This window comes from Caloenas nicobarica, chromosome 1 (assembly GCF_036013445.1).
Source record: "Caloenas nicobarica isolate bCalNic1 chromosome 1, bCalNic1.hap1, whole genome shotgun sequence".
Taxonomy (NCBI): Eukaryota; Metazoa; Chordata; class Aves; order Columbiformes; family Columbidae; genus Caloenas; species Caloenas nicobarica.
In genome coordinates, this window is record NC_088245.1 from 158,933,931 (window position 1) to 158,950,089 (window position 16,159).

At 39.3% G+C, this 16,159-nt stretch overlaps 1 protein-coding gene across 3 annotated transcripts in view; it reads right to left on the minus strand.

Annotated features, from left to right (window-relative positions):
- The window catches only part of PCCA (propionyl-CoA carboxylase subunit alpha), a 287,919-nt gene that overhangs the window by 62,594 nt on the left and 209,166 nt on the right, over window positions 1–16,159 (minus strand). For all 3 annotated transcript variants that reach the window (XM_065637581.1, XM_065637596.1, XM_065637588.1), the window contains one exon: window positions 12,707–12,805. In XM_065637581.1, the coding sequence (XP_065493653.1) occupies window positions 12,707–12,805 (99 nt within the window). The remainder of the gene's footprint in view (window positions 1–12,706; window positions 12,806–16,159) is intronic.

A 16,159-nucleotide genomic window follows, 5' to 3' on the forward strand; every position in this document is an offset into this window, starting at 1 on the left:
TCCTTCAACATGAAAAGTTTTTCCCCCTCTTTTTTCCTGCTGATAAATTAAGGCACATGCAAACCCAAAACCAGGGCCCTAATCATGGAGCACAGCTCTAATACACAATTGCAGGTGTACATATGAGTACAGAAGCACAGATTTGAAAAGGTGAAAACAAATTGCAAACAGGGAGCTGCACAGAGATCTTCGGCATTTTCAAGACAACGAATCCCAGGAACAGGGCTGCAAATTCTCTTGAGAACTTCTAGTCCCGTACCCGGCAGACTCAAAAGACACTGGTGCCACTCCCAGACAACGTGTGCCTATGACCCATTCTTAAAATCTTTCCATCGCAGAGATGTCAAAGTCTCCCTAAGCAATATATCCCAGTATAATTACAAAGTTTTTTCCTAATATCTGACTAAAACCCTTTACTGCAAGTGCAGCACATTAGTTCTCCTCTTCTTCATCACAGACGGGAAACACAGATTATTCCCTTCCTTTTTACAGCTACCTCAAAGTATGTGAAGAGTCATTATCATGGCTCCCTTTAGTTTTGTCTTCTCTAGATTAAGTGAGAAAGCACTATACAACAATAGCTAGATATCCCCTGAAAGTATTTTAGTAGCAATAAATTAAATTGTGGTCCCTTTTCAATAATGGTGTGTGTTCCTCAGCTACACTTCATGAAGTAATAATTACTACAGCCCAATCATGCTTATTTTTTGACTTAACAGGTCACACACTGACACTACAATCTGGACAATCATACGAAAACAAAAGATGATGTGCCAAAGCCTGACATATTTCAACAATAATGATTAATGGAATGGAAAATATGGGAAATAAAATTTCATACAAAACCTGACGTTTACTTTTATAAAGGAAACAGGAATATACACTTTTCCCACAGTCTAGGATAAACACAATCAGGTTTTGGAAACCACAAAGAAGAACAAAGTACCGGCTGCCTACAATGAATGAACCGCATGCCAAAACAAACAAGTCCCAACCACTTGATAAGCTGTCAGAAAATGGTGAGCCGAAAAAAATTAAAGGATTTAATGTCTTTTTTTCCTGGAATGCCCTCCACCCTTGTTAGAGTTCTGTCACTTATTGTACTACCCTTTTGTCCACTTTCAAGGGTCATTAGAGACCTTTTCATGTCCTAATAAAAATTCCATTTTTTTGGCTAATCTCCCGTCACAGAAAAACACAACTTGAAAAACAAAACAAAAAAGAAAAATAGAGCCCTTTTGTCATTTTCTTTAAAGGCTTTCAAAGTAAAGCCAGGTATCTTGACAACTTGACTTATTTTTCACAACTGAAAACCAAATCATTAAAGTATTTCCTCACACAGATTCTCTTTACTTACAACTACATAAGCTAGCGTAGCAATAACCAAGCACTTTCAAAAACAATTTAATAACCAATTTAATAAAGCCAAATATATATGTATATCAAGAAGGTACCTTCTTAAGCCATAGCCTTAAGGCAAGACAAAGATATAAGCAGCGTTTTTGCTGCCCTGACACTGTGGAAGTGCCCTGGAATCACAGCATCACTGCTACTGTTTGGTGTGTCAAAAATACCAAACATTACATTCAGTTGTTGACAGCATTAAGAGTCAGTATAGGCACCAAAATCCATCTCTTGAATTAACAGCCAGTGAGAGGAAAAAAAAAATAATGGAGAAGGTGAGGAAAAGAGTTAACAAACATGAGAAACAAGAGAGAAAGGTAGATAAATTCTCCAAGTCACAAAACATATGTTACATCAAGACCAAAAAAAGAGAACTGCCAGGCTTTTGAGAACCATGCTACAAAAGAATTCAGCACATTATCATAATTAATGTTTCAAATTACAGTTGTAAATAAGTTTCAGCTGTTAGATGTGATTAGATTTTTTTGAAGCACATTGAAAGGAGTTATTTCTGTTCCACTGGTGGGCTTGTGTTTCTGAGATTTGTAAATGTAATTGATGTTTTCAAGAAAATGAAAGGATATGGTTGACAATTATTCCTTTATTTTCCACCTCTTTAGAAAAAGGACCAGTCTCCAGTTTCTCTTGTAAAGTTAGATATTTACATATTCTATACCTCATAATAGATGGTTTCATATTGCATGTGATAGCAGGAATGTAATCAAATAGAGGTAACAAGAGAATTGCTAATTATATGCATTGTCATTGTTTTCCTCATAAATTGCAAATTATTTACTAGGAGGTTTACACTGAAAAGCAAAGGAAGTCTACCATCTGAACAAAGACAAAACACTGAATGTTTACCTGCCAATACAGTAAAATTACATTGTTGGCATCAATTATGTGATCTTAGGCATAACTGACGCTCTTCTGATTGACTTAACTGATAGAGCTTCAGACTTACTTAATTAGCATATTCTGAGTTAAAAGTATATTTTTTTCCTTATAAGAAAGCAACAAGCTAAATCAAATCTAAAAAAAAAATTTTAAAAATCGCGACTTCAAAAAATCCATCTGCAGTCTCAAAGCTGTCAAATGCATGTGAGTGTTACATAAATATTATACGTATTTTTACATACACAGGTTACGGTATGCTATACTGCATATGCTATGTATATACAAACAAAATGCTTATGCGCACATATAAAAATAGACAAGTGTATACAATCATACAAAATGTGTTTGATTTTCCTTCTCTTTGTTAAGTGTTATACCACAGTCACTTCACAAATAATCATTTTAATCTGTAAATCCCAGTAAATTACCAGAGGTTAGTGTGATATGACTTGAAATTCTTCTGCTTTGTCATAGAAAATTATTTCCACCTAGTTGAGTATCAATGATCTATTCATGATAAGATGCAGTAGGGTCACAATCAGCTTTGCATTAAGCCTGCAGCGGATGAGCACTTGCAGATAAAAATGATAACTCTGACATGAAGAAGGATAAAGAAGCTCAGCCAAACAAAAAATACACATTATTGAAAGAGATTCTAAACCGACATGGACATTATTAAAAAACAACACCATCTCAGAGTATTTTCCACAAATCTTCTGGTATCTTGGGCTCCCCAAACTACTGAAGGAGAGCAGCTGCAGGGAAGGAATAATATCAAAGCAAAGAAACTCCAACAGACCAAAACCATTTTTTTTTTGCTTACAAATTAAAAAGTAATGTGTCGGGTCAAAATTAATATGAGTTGAGAAAGGAGATCATTTATACATATATGCTTCTCAAACACATTTATCTTGAACTACTACATACTGCCTTTATTTGTTGAAACTAAAGCTGGAGACCATTTGTTAAAGAAAATGTTCAGATTGTCCCTCAGCCAATGCTTTTTGCAACTTTTTCAAGCTGTGGCATGACTACATCAACAGTCAGACAACATGTATCAGGTTATATAGAACACTCACACATATAAAAAACAAACAACAACAACAAACAAACAAAACAAAAAAGAAAACAAAAAAACCCCACACCACCACACACACAGAGAAAACCTATAGATACACTATAGATAACATTTCAAGTGAAAACACAGTATGGGGCTGTTTTTCAGAATGCGTAAGTTCTTGCAACTCCTATTGCTTCATTTCAACTGCTCACTATCAGAAATTTGGAACATCTTATAACGTGAATTTCAAATGGAGAATTCTATCCACTTTTTGGTCAATATTTATAAATTCTTGAAAATTCAATCTAGCAAAATACAGAATCACCCCCAGCCAGGTTTAATTAAAGACCAAATTATTCTCACAGTAGGAAAGTCAGGGGGAAAAAAACCCTCCACCACAGTATTTTACCTTGTAAAGTTAGAGCAGATTCATCTGCTAGTACCTCATCTATGAGACTTTGTGTACAGGAGGGTGCTTAGACATCTAGAAAGCTCCATCATCCACCTACGTCACTGCCATGTTTGGAGTCCCACAGTTGGGTCAGAGAAGAGAAGAAAACTGCAGAAATAGCTGTGAAACCATGAAGTCATCTTCTTGTCAAAACACAAGGGTTGGTTTGGCTTTCTCAATCTCCTTTTCCCTCTCCTCCGAGAACCTCTGCAGAAAGCAGAACTTCATTTCAGCACTCCCTTTCCACTGTGCAAAATCTCAGTCTAAGGATGTGATCCCAGACAAGAGGAAATGGCCTCAAGTTGCACCAGAGGAGGTTTAGATTGGATTTTAGGAAAAATTTCTTCACAGAAGGAGTTGTGAAGCATCGGAACAGGCTGCCCAGGGAAGTGGTGGAGTCACCATTCCTGGAGTTTGTTTTAAAGACGTGTAGATGAGATTTTTACGGACATGGCTTAGTGCTAGAGTTAGGTTATAGTTGGACTCGATGATCTTGAGGGTCTCTTCCAAACAAAATTATTCTATCTGACAAAGCTTTCTTGTATGTTGGAGACTGTCTACATCGCACTATATCTTCAGACTTGCGCAGCCTCACAAGCCTTTCCACTTAGGGGATAACTCTCTACTTTTGTCACAATTTAGTCTTCTACACTGGTGGTGCCATCATTTCCTCCCCTTAGTGCATTAAACTACAGATGGAAACTTAGCTCGATTTTGTGTGCTGCTCTGCCCTCAGCCATTTTCAGTTTTAGATCACACTTTTTAGAAGATGAAGCCTCAGCTGGCTGTTCTTCCTCAGGGCACCTCCACTTTCCAGGTTCTTTCGAGGGTAGCCGTCACCTAGTGGGGAATGAGATGATCAAGTCCTGCTGTGTCTGAAGCATTTTGACATGTGAAAGGTGTCTAAGACTGGCCTAAATAGCACTATGCTGAAGCAGTCTTTCCCTTTAAAAGGGATCCTGCCAGAAGGCACCCGTTGCAAGCTCTCCCCGTCCTTTCCCAGGGACTAACTGGAATCTGTTCCCAAGCAGTACAAATATGGATGTTAAACACAGAATGAATGGCTTACAGGGCGTCAATCCCCACAGACAAACTGCACCTGCACCTTTATAAGAGGCTGAGACACCATATTACTGCTTTTAGAAGAACCACCGTTCTCTGAATGTCTGAGATTTAACTGCAGTAAGATGGCTTAGGAATTTCTACCCTCAAAATAAACAGAAAAATGGAAACACAGATTCTTCCCAATATTTCTTTAGGTGATATCTAATGTTAGTATCATTTGTTGCTTCTTTTTGCCAAGCTTTAGATATACATATGTTTAATTTTAATACTACTGGAGCATTGCTATTTTACATACCTAGAGCACCTTCCAAGAATGCCCATGTGCTCCTTTAAAACAAACCAAACCACCAAAAAAACCCCACAGGAAATACCGTTTATTTGGTGTTGGTAAAGAACAAATCTAAAAGACATTTACTCCAGCCCAACGTTTCCAGCTATTTACAACTATTCACAGTAACGAAGAGTTTAGTCCTCCCCATGAACTTCTAAATTTTTGCCGTTATTACATTAAATCACAAAATGACTATGACTTCTAGAAACTTTACTCTTGTTTTGACATGCTGTAATATGTTTTGTTCTTACAGGGGCACACCGTGCAGGTAATACACTGGCATGTGGTTCTAGATCTGATAATGTTCATTGTTGCCCTGAGACAGATTCTTTGCAGGACCCATAGTCCTTTCTTGCTCTTTGATGTCCCTCCTCTTCCTTCCCGTTTGCTCTCCAAACATGTTATCATATTCAATGGAACCATTCCTTGTCTTTCAGGGTTTAGATATCATAAAATTACAATGTCTGTCAACAACTGAATATGATGCTTTGGTCTTTGGACACATAGAGAATCCTTATAGTTATTCATCCTGGATATTGTCTGTCATTAAAATTTATAGCTCCTTTGGAAAAAAATATGGCATAAGATACTGTGACAACCAGCAATATTTCATTAACCCCTTGAGTAGCACTGGATATTACTAATCCCATTAGGTTAAAAAAAAGGGTCAAGTATGTTGTTTGTAGATAGAGCTTTATTGTGGGAGACCTCTCTCTGAGAAGCAGACAATAAATTCTAGAGGGATTGATTTGGCATAGCAGCTGATCACTTCTTTCCTAGCTGAGAAAAAAAAATCGTTTTCATGAAAGAATCAGTAAAAGTGGTGTCATGTGCTTTTTGCTTCAGCTGCTCAATTAAAAAAAAAGCAGCAATAATGATCTTTTATTTCCTTGAATTTCTCCCTTCCCTTCACACCTTCTCCATTCAAACCATGGACAAGAATATGGAGCAAGCCTTGAATTAAACTGATTTCACACAAATTGCAGACAGCTTATGAGATCTGAGTACTTGCTATTTAAAGTAGACATTAATACAAATACTCTGGTATTACAGTAAAGGATATCTGATATTTTTTAAGGCTTCATGACTTAGGAGCTGGGCATGCTGCTTTCATATAGGCATACGCATATTCAGGGCTTATTTTAAAATTAATCATTTTAAAATTTTTTACAAACATCCATGCAGAGAAAGAAGTAACAACAATAACAGTGCATGGACCAATAGATATTAATACTTTCAAAAAAAATTTAAAAGCCTGAGATGCAGCAAGGCATACTACATTGTATGCAATAGGTTTTTGTATTTGTCTTCCACCTGGGATACTTGAGTCTTTCTTTGTACTTGTCCCAAATGCCACAGGACTGTCAAGTGAGGCAATAAAAATAACCTTCTCTGTATCATATCCACGGATCATTTTTGGAGTTTCAAGGCTGAGCTCTGTTTTCTCAGATGACTGTGGCTAGATGAGCAAAGAGGAAAACACGGGCAGCCTGTGTTTCTACACTGCTCAATAAAGCAGGGCCATGGACTGATGCCTGGTCCCAAAGCCAAATGGCAATGACCACCTCAGTCTCACTGCTTGGGTCTATATGGCACGGTATAGATCTACACCAGAGGAGTCTAGGTCAGCCCAAACTGGAACAGGCTGAAACACAGAGAGGGAGTGAGGTACCAGTTAATCAATACAGGCCATCAGGAATCCAGTGCTGGGGCTCACACTCTGGCTTCAGTTTACCCAACAGTATAGCTGTTTGGATGCGGTATTTCCAAATGTCTGCCCGTTTGCAGATCACTGCGTGTCCCTCCTCTAGAGACAACTAGAAAAAGTAATTCTGAAATCTTAGGTAAATGACAACAGCAGAGTGTGTGCAGTAATCACATAGCACTAAAGAATGGACTGTCTTCATGTTCACTGCTCACTAAAGCTTCCCAAAATAATTTGCAGGGGTTAAGAAAATGAGTGTGTTGAAGTAATGGTACCTTAGACCTGAAACCTACATAATATATCATTATCACAGATGACACCTGAGATCTCAGAATGCTAAAAAAAAAAAAATATATATATATATATAGGTAATTTTTCTAAAGAAAATTACACATATGTTAGAAAAAATTCTCCACAGGGCTGAAGGAAATGAATACTTGGGTATAGGCTTTGTTCTCCTGTCAGACATTTCCCAGAACATCAGACATTTCTCAGGAACAAAGGCGTCATAACCTACAGCATTTTCATTTTTTCTGTTCTTATAAACCAAAATAATAATCAAAAGAAACATTGTATCAGAGAAGCACTTAAATTTGTCACATACCAGGATATAGAATATACTCCTCCTGCTCCAATTGTTGATGCAATAAATAAATTAAATGAAAAAATAATAAGCGATGCAATAACTGATTTCCCTGTAACACTGTAAGTAGAGAAAATTCCACTGATAAATCTTCATTTATTTCATTCACAAAAACACTTGAAGCTTGAGACTGATGATTTCAGCTTTACAAGATTGTGTTCTTGGTTTAGTAACTCTATTACCCTCCTAATTACACCTTGCTGTGACTGATAAAGACGTTTTTACCGTAGAGTTTGGGATGTCCAACAGAGTCACAGAACAGTAAGGCTGGAAGGGACCTCTGGCAATCAGGCAGTCATACTCCCTGTTCAAAGCAAGGTTAACGTCAAAGTAATAATGAGCTGCTCAGGACCCTGTCCAATTGAGTTTTGTCTATGTCCTACAGAGCTTCAGTTCAGCAGAGACCAATGCTCTGAAAGCCAGAACACACAAAGAGAAGGCATCACCAGCGTCACCGTAAAACTGCTTTTCTGAAGCTGCCAAAAGCCACCAAGAGTTTTCCAGGCTCCAGGCAGAATGCCTGCACTACCTTCAGAGGGTGGGAGGTTTCATTACAGCAAGGTAGCAGAGCTGTGAAACCAGTGTGGGCAACCAACAACAGAACCTGAGAGAATGGCAGGAAGATGTGCCAGGGGAAGTTTAGGTTGGACATCAGGAAAAGGTTCTTCCCCCAGAGGGTGGTGGAGCACTGGAACGGGCTCCCCAGGGAGGTGACAAATAATTTATTCTGGCTCAGAATCCTTTTGCTACAGGGAACTGTCTGCAAGTAAATGATATATAAGGATGGGTTGAGTGTTTGCTGATGGCATCAATGAAAGCAGGGCACTAAGGAGTTGTAACATTTGCCCATGTGGTGCTGCCACAGAGCAGCCTCAGAATTTGAAGGGTCAGTGGGATGGTTCTTGAGAACTTGGTCACACACAAGTAGTACCAAAGCAAAGAGGGTTTAAGGATCTCCTACACATGCTTTTTTCTTGGGCAACCTGTCCTCTCTGCAGATACCTGATCTTCCTGCACAATGTCCCAGCAGAAGACACCTACTTGCAACCTGACTATAGGGAGCACAGACTTGCAGTTAGGTTCAAGTCCATCTGCTGGACTTCATGGATTCATTGATTTATCTTGAGGTCCCCTTAGATTCCGGTTCACATGAGAGAATAAAAGGCGATGTTCAGCTCTAGGGAAAAGGCAGCTTATTCCCTTCTCTCCTTCCACACCCTCCCCAGTTCATAGGCACGTGTGGAGAAAAGATATCACAGACAACAACTTCTGCAGGCACAGGGCTCACCGAAATCTAGCCTCCTGGTTCATGGGAGCAGATGTAGAGGAATAAAAATGTCCTCGTTGTCCTGAAATACACCTGTTGCCTCTCTTCCATCTGTTGTTACTTTCCAGGATGCCATTCTGAACCATCATTCTCCCTTCCAGTTTCCACTGGAATTCTTGCAGTTTTTTTCCACAACTCAATCAACCTCCCCTTCTCCACTTGCTCTTCAGAGGAATCATTAAGCAGCTCATTTATTTATTTTTATTCTAAATATTACCTGAAAGCCTATATCATATTCAAACCATGTTTTATATATAAATGTATTTTTAAAATGTATTTTCAATTAAATAACAGAGAATCCCTTCAAATCTGAATCCTCAGGAAGACACATCATAACCACATGCCTATAGTTACTTCCCTGATCTTCAGCAAAGGCAGATTTTGAATTCACAATAGCTAGGTGTAAGTCAGATTGAGTCGCTAACATATTTGGAAACAGGTGGGAGAAACAACTTTGGCAAAGTATTTCTGCACACAAAAATATCATTTGCTTGGTGGACAAAATCCTACACCTCACAATGTGTTAAATCCAGCCTCTCCAAATGAGAGGTGGAGTCCAGCCCTAAGTGGAGAAACTTCTGAGAAGCTGGCATAAACTGAGGAACTACTGAAAACAGGAACAACAACAAAACCACGATGGAATTTGCATTTTTCAAGAAATGCCATGGGTTGTGCCTACACACTCATCCCTGTAGACTGTACCTCAGAACTCTCTTGCTCAAATGACCCCCAGGTTTTCATCAGTTCATCACTTCGTATAAGCATCATATAGATTTCGCAGTTATCCGCAGCAGCACAAACATTTCAGAGCCCTTTTGCTGCAGCCAAACGGACCTGCAGGACACCCCAGGGTTCTTGGTCCCTCCATCACCTGGGGACCTGGCCAGGACCTCCGCAGAGCCCATCTGCTGCACACAGATGGGCCTCCTCGCAAAGGGAACAACCGCGGGGGGGAGGGAACGAGGGAGGGAGGGGGCTGCCACGAATCCTGGCTGTGCCCTGGGATGCCCTAGACAGACTGTGACCAGGGCACCTACCTCTTCTCAGGTGTCAGATGTATTCCCAGGTCCTGCGCTCTAGAAACAGTCTTAGAAAACCTGGCGTTTAAACTCGTAGGTCTTCTTAACTCTGTTTTGCTCTAATACACGTTAAGCCTTTAGCCAAGGAGTGGAAATACAGGAGCATGCTTAACTACTTATTTTTAAATGTGCGACAGATATGCAACAATTTGAATGTCTAGACTATAATTTACATAAATACATGTTAAACCAAAACATTTAAAAATTATTTATTTCCTGCTCCCATGCTTAAGTGCTCTGCTGGATTGGGGCCAGACTGCAGGATCGAGCCCAAGGTGCATAAATCAAACCTTCAAAGAAATCTAATGTTCACAAAGACTGTATTTGGTTGGGCAAATTTAGAAGAATGAAACCAACTATGAAGAGAAATTAGACTGGCTGAAAATTAATAAAGCACAGCTGGAATTATTTGATTCATCCATATTTGTTGCTTAAATGGCTCTAGGCTAAGTCGTACTGAAAGAAGATACTTCGTGACTCAGGGGTCAATTGCTTTTGGAGACAAATTGACCTACAGGAATACACTTGTCTAATTTGGTTCTTACAGCAGGGCAAGTCTAGAGAAATATATAACCAAAAAACCAATTTAGATTCCAGTGAGAGGACACGAGAGGTCAAGTTTAAGGTTCCCATAAATTTACATAAACACACCAAAATATTAATAACTTTTCCAGCCACTGGGTTTCCTTGCTAAAAGCAATGACTTACAGATACCATCTGAGAAAGAAACAACATATGTGCTTATTCCACATTCTGCTGGATGGATACCATGCAGCCAGCTCATTGCTGGCCCTGCAGCATTTCATACAATGTGGTCATTCTCAGGGAGTGCAAGTAACACTATTGCTGGCTCAGCTCCTAGAGAGAGAGCACGTTCAGATCTCAGGATCGTTAATTTTGAAACTAAGTTTATATGCCGGTTCAAATATTACACCTTAATTAACAGGTTTTACTGCTATTAGTATATGGGGACCTGTATCCAGTCATACAGTTATAATATACTTTGCAATGAGGCCTTCCGAATATGGTTCTCTCTTCTAAATAAAATGCTTTTCTCCTAGGCATACACTATATGTTCATATATCAGTATTGTTTCCTACCCAAAATTAGGAATTTCCTTTATAAAATAGCAGCAAAAAAGGACCAGTATTAAAATATAGAAACACACTTTACAATACAAGATTATTTTAGACATATGGAAGCCCTGACACTGGCATTAACCTTCCATGAAATGTACAAAACTTAAGTACAGAAATTACTTGGGCATGTCATGAAAATGTCTTTCTCAGTCAATACTATCCTTGAAAGATACTTTTTTTTTTGTAATCTTCAAATTGCAGTCTTTTCAATTCAGTCACAGCAAAAAACAACATTTTCGTTTGGGTAATTTACCAGAGGTGAGAATGAAAAAATAAGTTCACATATTGCACTGCAAATTATCAGAAATCTGACCACTGTACCACTGATAAATGTATATAAAATAAACAGCTAATGCTCCATGTAAAAACATATTTTTAAAAACTCAAAGTTTTTCTTTTCCTTTCACTACTTCCAGGATCAATATACATTTATAAAGGAATGATTTCTCAAGAAGAATATAAATCCTGACTAGCATTGCCTTCAGAAAATTTGCATGGCAGTTAAAGGTACATCCTTTTGTTTGAAGTTGTTTTCAAACACCTTATTGCTCAGAAGGAACAGTGTGCATTAACCTTTTTAGACTTTCCTTAGAAACAAATAGGTTTGGGATGTTTTCCACATTTTTCTTTTCAAGTAATGGAACTGATCATATTTCATAAAAGCATATATAAAAACACGTCATATGTGAGATGCACTGTCGTGCAACTTTCAATCTGCAAACGCCCAAAAGTGGAATGCAATCCAAACTTGAGGAAGTGAATACTTTTACTGCAGGACCCACCTTTTTGTAAACAGTAATCTGTTCTTTATTTTTTAAGTGATTAAATAACTATCTCCTCACGTTATCAAGTAAACAGATCCTAGAAACTGAGGTAAATTTGTGGCTAAAACAAGCAACAACTTCTCTGTGTTCAGTTTTGGGCCCCTCACTAAAAGAAGGACATTGAGGTGCAGGAGAGAGTGCAGAGAAGGGCAACGAAGCTGGTGAGGGGCCTGGAGCACAAATCTGATGAGGAGCGGCTGAGGGAACTGGGGCTGTTTGGCCTGGAGAAAAGGAGGCTGAGGGGAGACCTGATCGCTGTCTGCAACCACCTGAAAGGAGGGTGTAGCATGGAGGGGGCTGGTCTCTTAACCCAAGTAACAAGTGATAGGACGAGAGGAAATGGCCTCAAGTTGTGCCTGAGGAGGTTTAGATTGGATATTAGGAAACATTTCTTCATGGAAAGGGTTGTTGGGCATTGGGACAGGCTGCCCAGGGAAGTGGTGGAGTCACCATCCCTGGAGGGGTTTAACGGACATATAGATGAGATTCTTAGGGACATGGTTTAGTGCCAGGGTTAGGTTAATGGTTGGACTCGATGATCCTGAGGGTCTCTTCCAATCAGAATGATTCTATGATTCTATGTTCAAAACTCTGAGTAAGTCTGAGACAAGTTCACTTCACTGAAGCTCTGGATGCACTCCAAGTAGAAAGATTATGTTATTTGCACACCACGTAATTTTTATGATGTATCAGAAGTTCAGACCCCACATATTGCAATTATTTGTATACCCAAAGGCTTCTGGTTACCTCAGCTCTACAAATGAAGCGTCGGTGGATTTACCTGTATAGTCCTCTGAGTGCCGTCAATGGTGACAGACAATAAGGGCAAAGCCAGGTTCCACTCGCTGGTCACGTTTAGTTTCATCCCATCAACTTCCACCTGTTGTGACACCAAACAAGGCTGTTACCATGAAGACAGACAGAAAACTGATCTCAAGTTCATTACTGCATACAAAGCAGCAACCATTTTAAAACAGATGGCTCCCAAACAACCTGTCATGTTTACTGCTTCTGCCATAAAAGATAAGGTCCAACAACAGAGTCTTCCAGTTCTCTCTGGGGAGAGGTGAAGGACCTGTGAACAGCTGCCTCTGAGTAGCAAGGTTTCAAGTGATTTCCAGCAAGTAGCAAACAGCCATCCAACTTTTAAACCTATCTGGACATGCTACATTTACTGCAATTAGACAAGTAATGCATATAAATTCCAGTGACACCTTGCAACCCACACAACGGGGCTTGCATATAATATTCTCTCCAAGGACCAAGGAAGAACTTTTCCTACGCTTCTAATGAAGGGTTTTGCATTGTTATCTTAATTAATAGGAGGCAGTAATTAATTCTTCAGTGTTTTGCCTCAAAGTCCAGAAGAACTTTGCAAATTCTGTCATGTTTTCTTCCAATATACAGCTGATCAGAGGAATACAATTCCTGACTTGAATGCCAATATGTTTATCCACAAATAATATATATTTTAAAAATCATCCTGTAATCTTTATACAAAAATATTTTAATGTGAAGAGCAAAAACCCTGAGTTCTGAAGAAAGCATAGAACAGAGTAGCTTTAATGACACTTCTGTTATTCTTCCATTGTATAATACTGTTTAAAAACACACATCATGCATTCAACACTGTGAAAGTAACAGAGAAAGAGCTGGATCATGGGGAAAAAAAACCCAAAACACCACACTATACAAAGACTAATATAATTAAAGGCTAATATTTGTGGCATGTTTTGAACATTCATCATGCTATCCAAGGTAGCCAAATATTATTTCAGTTATATGTTTTACTATAAACAGAAGAAAAATCATGGTTGGCTGATTTCTTTCTTCTCTCAGAATCTCTGAACTATTTTCAATCAGTAAATTACAGACAATATTGATAATGACAGAAATATTGCATACATTCTTAGTAAACTAGAAGAAAAATACTGCATTTAGAATAAAAGCTGAGCCCACATTTTGCAAAATAAAACTTATAAACCCTGCTCTTTTAGATCTCAGACTAATCATTATTTCATCTTATAACAAGAACAGGCAACTGTAATCTTAGTGTAACTTAAAAGAAATCCATAACAGACAAGTGCAGACGAGCAATGTGTAATTTGATAATTTTATTTCAGTTGAGAAGAAAAACTCTGGCTGAAAGAACCTCTAATTTTATAGACTTTAGTTTAGAACACAAAAATCTGTCTTTTAGTGACACAATCTACTCAATTTCTAGGGGCTTTAACTATAAATAAAGTGACATGTAAGGAACACGAAGAAAAACAAGTCATTTATAACGGTTCACCAATAGGCCAGATTAGCTGGCATGCTTCAGGTACTTTACACTGCCCTAGTGATGCAAACCAGCCATAAACCCAGCTTAAGTTAAACCAGACCAGCAGCTGGTTTGCATTGCCGGAGTGCTGCAAAGCAGCTGGAACCTGAATCAGCAAATACTGTCTTTATTTCACAAACTCCTGAGAGAGAGAGAAAACAAACAAACAAAACACAACAAAAACCAACAACAAAACTTTGCCAATGGAGAAAAGCAAATCTGGGGCTCCATCTCACCCCCGTTTGATTAGCAATTGAACTTTGGTAAGGCAATTATTTAAAAAGCTCTCTATCAGTATTGCTATAACCAAAGACAGACTGTCTGCACTGGAGCCTGTGTCTGAAAACATCATCTACCACATCTCTCCAGAGAAGGAGGGGAGATGGTTTCCTCACCAGGGGAGGAGGAGGGGCAAGCACTGAACTCTTCTCTTTAGTGACCAATGACAGAACCCGAGGGAATTGCAGGAAGATGTGCCAGAGGAGGTTTAGGTTGGACATGAGGAAAAGGTTCTTCCCCCAGAGGGTGGTGGACACTGGAACAGGCTCCCCAGGGAGGTGTCACGGCCCCAAGCCTGACAGTGTTCAAGAAGAGACTGGACAAGCCCTCAGACACACGGTGTGACCTGTGGGGTTGTCCTGTGCAGGGACAGGAGTTGGACTCGATGATCCTTGTGGGTCCCTTCCAACTCAGGACATTCTATGAAGGCATCACAGAATCACACACAGAACATTAGGGGTACCAGCATAACCAGGCTACTGGCCACCAAAGACATTTCAACTGTACAGCGGGCTTGTTGCACTGTGGGATTTACACGCACCCCCTCAGAAAATCTCTAGCTGATACCTGTAGTCCTAGGGAAAGGTGTTTCAGTGGCAAGATGCAAGTCGATACCTCCGCAACAAAACTCAATCATTAGCTCTTTTATCACTGTACAGATGAACAAAAGTAAACCAAGTGTGTCACAGCATCAAATGACCTGTTTAAAATCCCTCACAAGGGTCTATGCAAGTCTAGCCATCATTGGTTCTAGATTACGTTACTATCAAAAAATTTCTGGTGGAAACCACCCTGAAAGAAGGTCTAAACAAACCATGGCACTCTAGGAACATTAAAGCTGCTTGTATGCAAAAACCAGCAGACAATATATTGCCTCTGCTGTATTTTCCCTGTTCAAGAAAGAATAAAGGACCGGGGCCAGGGGGAAAAAGTGTTATTTGAACTAACGCATACCCCAGTAAGCTGCAGCAGCCATCTTGCAGAACAGAGCTACAGGCTCTTAGATGCTTTCACCTGAGAATCACCACAATATGTGCAACTGGGGAAGATGATGTAAAGCCAATAGCATCACAAGGAAGTTGGCTATCACAGCTCCAATAGGTAGGATAACAAAGCCAGGAGGTCAGGCCATCAGAGAAAATGAACAAGGACTGAAGGTAAGAGATTTACTGTGTAGTGAGCATGTTACTTCCACTACAAATGAGGGGAAAGCAGAGGAAGAAAAAAAAAAAAAAAGAATGAAAAACACAGATGGGGGTTGGAATCAAATCAACGCTTTACCTAGTAGAGTAAACCTTCTGCAGCTCAGCAGCCAACAGCCAAGCAAGGTTAGTTGGTGAAGGTATGGGAATAGATAATATGTCCAAAGAACTTGTTAAAAGTTTGCATTTGCCTTCATTCCTCCTTTAGCAATGGATATGATAATGGCACCTAACAAATACTGCAATAAAACCATGGCCTTTTTGCCTTAGTCTTGAGGGGGTGAAGGGGGACACAGGGATGACTAAATAAGAGTTACATTGACTATTTCCTCTTTTGTTTCTGTGCTCATAAAACAACCAGGAACAAATCATCACACAACGGATACTAACACTTGAACTGCAGGGAGGAGATCCCAGTCAAATCCCTCAT